Source organism: Protomyctophum parallelum, assembly GCF_964188405.1.
Source record: "Protomyctophum parallelum genome assembly, chromosome: 22".
Taxonomy (NCBI): domain Eukaryota; kingdom Metazoa; phylum Chordata; class Actinopteri; order Myctophiformes; family Myctophidae; genus Protomyctophum; species Protomyctophum parallelum.
Window position 1 is genome coordinate 26,253,024 of NC_139714.1, and position 7,500 is coordinate 26,260,523.

General features: G+C 44.6%; 1 protein-coding gene across 1 annotated transcript in view; it reads left to right on the forward strand.

The window, feature by feature from the left end:
- Nucleotides 1-7,500, forward strand: part of apaf1 (apoptotic peptidase activating factor 1) — a 38,450-nt gene that overhangs the window by 25,171 nt on the left and 5,779 nt on the right. The window contains exons 19-22 of the mRNA XM_083757417.1: nucleotides 1,141-1,260; nucleotides 2,220-2,372; nucleotides 2,832-2,957; nucleotides 4,048-4,218. Of these exons, the coding sequence (XP_083613543.1) occupies nucleotides 1,141-1,260; nucleotides 2,220-2,372; nucleotides 2,832-2,957; nucleotides 4,048-4,218 (570 nt within the window). The remainder of the gene's footprint in view (nucleotides 1-1,140; nucleotides 1,261-2,219; nucleotides 2,373-2,831; nucleotides 2,958-4,047; nucleotides 4,219-7,500) is intronic.

Consider the following 7,500-nt stretch of genomic DNA (forward strand, 5'->3'; position numbering starts at 1 on the left):
GTGTTTTACCACCAGACGGTCAGGGTACGTACGAGTGTTTTACCACCAGACGGTCAGGGTACGTACGAGTGTTTTACCACCAGACGGTCAGGGTACGTACGAGTGTTTTACCACCAGACGGTCAGGGTACGTACGAGTGTTTTACCACCAGACGGTCAGGGTACGTACGAGTGTTTTACCACCAGACGGTCAGGGTACGTACGAGTGTTTTACCACCAGACGGTCAGGGTACGTACGAGTGTTTTACCACCAGACGGTCAGGGTACGTACGAGTGTTTTACCACCAGACGGTCAGGGTACGTACGAGTGTTTTACCACCATACGGTCAGGGTACGTACGAGTGTTGACGAGTGTTATTTATCCCTTCACTAAACCCCACCCCCAAAAAGCCATTGTCCAACGGCAATCCAAATAGCTTAGCAACCGTTGCTATGCATGGGCAAGCTTTCGTCACCTCATAGCCGTCTGTTATGAGGTATATATATATATATATATACTGTTATTTTGCACACGGCTTAACGTCGAGAAAGTTTCACGACTGACCCGCCCAGGCGACGACAATAATACTAACGACTGGGTGTGGAGGACAGCTTGCCCTGCCTCCTCGCTGCTAACGTGCCTATTGGACAAGGACGGGTTTGGGGAGGGACTTGGCGAAGGGCTAATTAGGTGAAGGTGAAATCTTCAGTCCGTATTTACGTTGTTAATTGTGAGTTGTTAATTCATTCTGACCTGAGATCAGATTCATACGAGGTTTCCACTGGACACACACTGGTCTGATTAACCCATTCTGACCTGAGATCAGATTCTAAAAAATGTCAGTCGTTCTTCGATGTTTAAAAAATAGCAGACCTACAAGCTCGTAGCGCGCCACTCGGTGGCGCGCTATGAGCTTGTAGATCTGCTATTTTTCAATAGCTAAAGCATAACATGATGCTAACACCAAAATGGGTTCCCGTTCAGAATGGGTTAATTTTTGAATTAATTAATTAATTAATTAATTAATTATTGAATACTATTATTACCAAGACCTGAAACGACGGGGCCTACATGGAAACACACCATATCGGCCAGATTGTACAATGTTTGATTGTGATAATTACTTTTAACTGTTTCTACTCGTTGCCTCCGACGGCGCAGCTGTGGGAGACCAAACGAGTCCACACCTCGTCGGCCGTGTCCCTGAAGAGAGACTCCGACGTCGTCTTCTGCGGCGGCGAGCTCACCGTGGCGGCGGCTGATAACCGCAACCGACTGCAGGTTAGTGGTGAGCACGTTTTGATTTGAAGTATTCAAGTAGGGCACACATACGTGTGTGTGTTAAATTGCACAAGGTTTTTGTTATATTAGTTTTTATTAGGTTTTTATAGACATGACAAACAAGACATACATAACAACGACACATACACCAGACTGGGCAATGTATATAAAACGAGTGGGGGGGCCTATCGTGTTAAGATAGGTCATAAGATGAACACAACCATCATGAGACATCAAAAAGAGTAGAGCAGGAGGACATGGATATCAGTAGCCAAACAGAACATAAATATATAATACATAATACAACATAAATATATATAATATATCTATATACATACATATATATATATATACATATAATATGTAACATGTAATATAATATAAACATGAACTTGGGCACATATAAATATGAACAGTAGGGGAAACAGGTCAGCAGTTACGCAGCGGAGTCAAGGTGAGCAGTAATATACTGAAAAGTGGCTAGACTGTCCTGTCTGTTGCAGCGCAACCTCTCCAGGTGTATCAAAGATACAAATTCATTAAGCCATTTAATAAAACGAGGTACAGTCGATGTCTTCCACTCAGTTAAAATCATTCTTTTGGCTACTTCATTCTTTTGGCTACTGAGAGCGCGCAAGTACTAGTTTCGCCCAGGACGATATTCGATGCATATTTCTTTTATAGATAGAAACTTGTACCATACTTCATAATACTAGTTTTTTTTACATGCATAAAGTAGGTAGGTAGCAAATAGCTAAACCTAATAATTCAACATTTCAAACGTTCCTTCACAGAGAAACTGAGATTTGACAGTTTGTAGCGGTCGACAGTACTTGCGCACTCTGCTTGCGCAAGGCCTACTAGTGCGCAACAAGCAAGTAGGCACTCGACAGAGTGCAGTTCTAGTTGCTTCTGTTTCTGTGGACATGCATCCATGTCGTTAACGTTGTGTTTTCCAGGTGCGTGACGGTCGTTCGGGCTCCGTGTTGTTCCAGACCGAGGAGCAGCCGTCGAGGATCCGCTGCACGTGTCTCTGGACCGCACGACCCTCCGAGGACGGGACCGCACGACCCTCTGCCGTGGCCCTGGGCTGCGAGGACGGGACCGTACAGGTATGTACTTACTGAATGGTAAATGGTGCATTTATCCAAATCGCTTTACTGTGTGTGGTAAATGGTAAATGGTGCATTTATATAGTGCCTTTATCCAAGGCGCTTTACATAGATAGCGCACCCTCAATGATACCGGGCGAGATAAGAATATTCTGAAATTTTTTGTCAGTTCGCCTTTCGGCTACCGTATGCTACGCTCTGCACTAAAATTGGCTTAACGTTGACTTAGCTGTTCAAAATATGAACGCTTTTTGGACCATATATCGTATAAATTAAAACGATCGCAATGTAAGCTAGCAATGTAAAGTAAACCTTTTTGAGTGGATTGTTTCCGGGTCGTGGGTTTCAGAGTAAAAGCGACCAGACAACTCTGGCACCCCAGAGCTTCTATTTTGAAGAACTTCCGGCACCGATTGTGTTAATAGTGATAGAGCCATCTCTCTCTCTCTCTGTGTCCAGGTGTTGGAGGTCCAGACGGGCCTGGTCCTGGCCACCCTGCTCGGACACACCCGGACGGTTCTGCACTGTGTGTTCAGCCCGGACGGACTTCAGCTCATCAGCTCCTCAGAGGACTGCACCATACGGGTGGGTCTCCATGGCCCCGCTTATCCACCGCTGCTGCTTCCACGGTTTTAATGGCAGCAGATTTCTATTTTAGTTTTAGTCATAGTCTTGACTAGCCATGGTTCAAGACTCTCGTTTTTCATATGAGAGTCATGGCGCAACTGCAGCCTGTTTTACGCGATCGTATATATAAACATTCCGATTTCAAATATAAAGTACTCACAATTTGTCCCACGGGTGTTAGTTAGTTGCTGCACCAGCGATTAGAATTGCTGCATTCCGCGTTCTTTAATAAAGATCATTTTTATCCGAGCTGTTATTTTGCCATTGGATTTCAACTACGCGCCCCTATCGGTCGGGAGGAGGGTGGCACTCGGTGTGTTCGATATAGGTACGCTGACCGCCCTGCCAATACAGACTAATAGGCGAGTGCGCTCCCGGTGTGCAACTGTGGATTTCCCAAACAAACCCCGTTTGAGAAAAGTACCCCGGGGCGCTCGGATAAAAATGCTTTTTATTAAAGAACGCGGAATGCAGCAGTGCTAATCGCTGGTGCAGCAACTAACTAACACCCGTGGGACAAATTGTGAGTACTTTATATTTGAAATCGGAATGTTTATATATACGTTTTGATTGTAAATGTAGCGACCGCGTAAAACAGGCTGCAGTTGCGTCATGACTGTCATGATAATCATCATGGCAGTCATGTTTCAGGGCTAAGTCTTGACATGAAGATGTTTGAGAACCACTGACTTAGAAACATTTTTTTCAGAAAACTGTCATGATTTAGAAGACATTATTTTGTCGAATCATCCTCAGGTCTAAATGGGTCACGTTACTCTGAAGTGTCATGTCGCGCGGCGGCGCCCCCTACAGTCATCCACTGCTTCTAAACAGACCGTGTGTGTGTGTGTGTGTGTGTGTGTGTGTGTGTGTGTGTGTGTGTGTGGTCTGTGCCGTGTGTGTGTGGTCTGTGCCGTGTGTGTGTGGTCTGTGTGTGTGTGTGTGTGTGTGTGTGTGTGTGTGTGTGTGTGTGTGTGTGTGTGTGTGTGTGTGTGTGTGTGTGTGTGTGTGTGTGTGTGTGTGTGTGTGTGTCTGCTGCCCCCTGTAGGTGTGGAGGTGGAGGACAGGAGAGTGCACGGTGCTGCGCGGTCACACGGAGCAGGTCCGGCGTTTCTCTCTGCTCCGCCAGGCCACGCCCACGGACACGCCCACGGACACGCCCACTGACACGCCCACTGGCGCGCGACTGCTGTCCTGGTCGTTCGATGGCACTGCCAAGGTACCCCCCCCCCCCCCCACACACACACACACACACACACACACACACACACACACCATAGAGTAATAAAAGGATAGAGACCGAACCGGAGCGTTAGCCCCGCCCCGCCGCTATTCATTTCAATAGAAGTTGCTCAGTGGCGTTTTGAAGCACCCGGAAGTACAATTATAACTCAATGTGCATTCAAAGATGTTCCAATCAAGGAAGCTCTGAGAAGGAAGTGAAGTGGTCACGTGACTGGGCTGCGCCATGACACTTTCATGGACACTTTCATGGGAGCCAAACTACCCGGAAGTTTGGCAGAATGCACTGGAGTCAATGAGAGCTCAGTGACCAGCTCATGAACAAACATTATTTATGAACAATTGAGACCTTTTGTAAAGTAATCACTTCTGGAAAATAACAGAAGACATGTAACACATTATTGTCTGCTGTGTTGTTATTCGATGTGTACACTGTGTAATTTTTAATGAGGTATGGTATCTCTATAAAAATAGAGATACCATAAAGTACAAAGTACATTTCTGAACGCACCAAGTATCGCGATACTTCCCACCGTTTCCTGTCTGGCAGCCAAATATCGCGATACTTCGGGGCCAGAAACGATACCTGCTGCTGTTTAGATCCTCAGATAAAATTATATACTGTGCACTCTGTGCACATCGAAAAGTAAGTGATTAGAAAACAACCTGTGATATGTCTTCTGTTAGTTCTTCTGTTTGTTCATGAGCTGGTCACTGAGCTCTCATTGACTCCAATGCATTCTGCCAAACTTCCGGGTAGTTTGGCTCCCATGAAAGTGTCCATGAAAGTGTCATGGCGCAGCCCAGTCACGTTAGCCTGGTTAATAAACCAGACCGAATCAGCCAACCAGGCTACAGTCACGTGACCACTTCACTTCCTTCTCAGAGCTTCCTTGGTTCCAATCAAGAAAGCTTAGAGAAGGAAAAGACACCAACGTCATGGTGTCACGTGACTGGACGCCGGGGCTGCGCCATGACACCCCACCACGCCCCCATGTGCCAAAACTCGCATCGGAAGTTCGATGAATACATTGCAGTGGATGGGAGCCCGCTGGACATCTTGTAAACAAACATTATTCATGAACGATAGCGACCTTTGTCATATAATCGGTCCAGGAATATAATAGAAGACATATCACAGATTGTTTTCCGACTGGGTGTTTTTCGACTTGCTAACTGTTTCATTTTATTCAGGAATTTAAAGAGCACAGCTCTGGTACCTCTGGGCTGAATGGGCTTAACCTGACTCCGCCAGCTGGTGGCAGTATTGGGTTCACAATCCTGCCTTCAAACCCCATAGGCCTATATTGTTTTTAATTCATCAACATTACAAACTAAATAACGCTTAAAAAAATGTTGAGAATAAAGGATTTTGCAATATTACAAGTCAGTGGTGTTTGATGAAATACTTTTTTCAGTAGCCTTAGGACCAACCCGCCTAGTATAATACAACAGTAGTTTTAAGTAGTACACAGTGACGAATCTGCTGCCGAAACTGCTGGGAATGTATTGGAGTGAATGGAGCAAAGTATAGACAAGCATATAAATAAACACTTTCTGAATGATTGAGACCATTGTAAAATAAACGCTTCTGTAACATAACATCACACATTACTTTCTACTGTCTTGAAGTCACCAACAAGTACCCAGTGGTCTAGGTTTACTGGCGCCCACCTCCCCCTATTTTCACACTGTGTAAAGTACCGTGCCGAATTCAAATAGCCACTACTTTGCATAACAACAGCTTTAACTGTTTATATACCTGAGCTGACTGTGAGCGCACGTAGCCGGTAAGCATGCCATGCACACTTGACTTACAGGAGTGTGGACTGCTATGCAGTAGGCTACTGCTGCTGTGTGGTGTTCTCCTCCATCAAATAGCAGTTACAGATATATTCGTCCAAAGCAAACCTTTTAGTTTCGCTAGTGTCCAGTAAGGATGTTTGTCTGACCATTTTAAGTCTACTTTTGTGTTTTAGGCTTAGGCTATACAGCTGTTCTGTGTGCATGCCGCGATGCGTGCGTGCATGCGCGTCACGTTCCGTGGTACCAGTACAATTTCATTTAGCCAGTCATTCATTCATATTTAACTTGAAACTGAATAAGGCAATGTCTGGAGTTGATAGAGCAAGCATTAACTTCTTTAAGGTATGCCTATGCCTACTATATTTTGAGGGACACTTAAATCGTTTAATTACCTCTACATTTCACATGCAAATATTATACTTTCACTACAATTATTAGTTATTACTAGACTACTATTACGTTGTATTGTACTACTTAAAACTACTGTTGTATTATACTAGGCGGGTTGGTCCTAAGGCTACTGTTAATTTGCGTATTTATTCTGAAACTTAACCACTTGTAGAGCATATTACATTGTGATAGGCTACTGCTAGGCAACTTTTACTTTAGTGAAAACACCGCACTGACTTGTAATATTGCAAAATCCTTTATTCTCAACATTTTTAAAGCGTTATTTAGTTTGTAATGTTAGGCTTTTGAAGGCAGGATTGTGAACCCAATACTGCCACCAGCTGGCGGAGTCAGGTTAAGCCCATTCAGCCCAGAGCCGTACTGTGCTCTTTAAATTCCTGAATAAAATTAAACAGTTAGCAAGTCGAAAAACACCCAGTCGGAAAACAATCTGTGATATGTTTTCTATTATATTCCTGGACCGATTATATGACAAAGGTCGCTATCGTTCATAAATAATGTTTGTTTAGCGATGTCCAGCGGTCTCCCATCCACTCCCATGTATTCATCAAACTTCCAGTGTGAATTTTGGCACATGGGGGCGTGGTGGGGTGTCATGGCGCAGCCCCGGCGTCCAGTCACGTGACACCATGACGTTGGTGTCTTTTCCTTCTCTAAGCTTTCTTGGTTCCAATCAAGAAACCCAACCCCACCACGCCCCCATGTGCAAGAACTCGCAGCGGAAGTTCGATGAATACATTGGAGTGGATGGGAGCCCGCTGGACATCTTGTAAAGAAACATTATTTATGAACGATAGCGACCTTTGTCATATAATCGGTCCAGGAATATAATAGAAGACATATCACAGATTGTTTTCCGACTGGGTGTTTTTCGACTTGCTAACTGTTTCATTTTATTCAGAAATTTAAAGAGCACAGGGTAGGTTTCTGGGCTGCATGGGCTTAGCCTGACTCCGCCAGCTGGTGGCAGTATTGGGTTCACATCACAATCCTGCCTTCAAAAGCCTATATTGTTTTTAATTCATCAACATTACAAACTAAA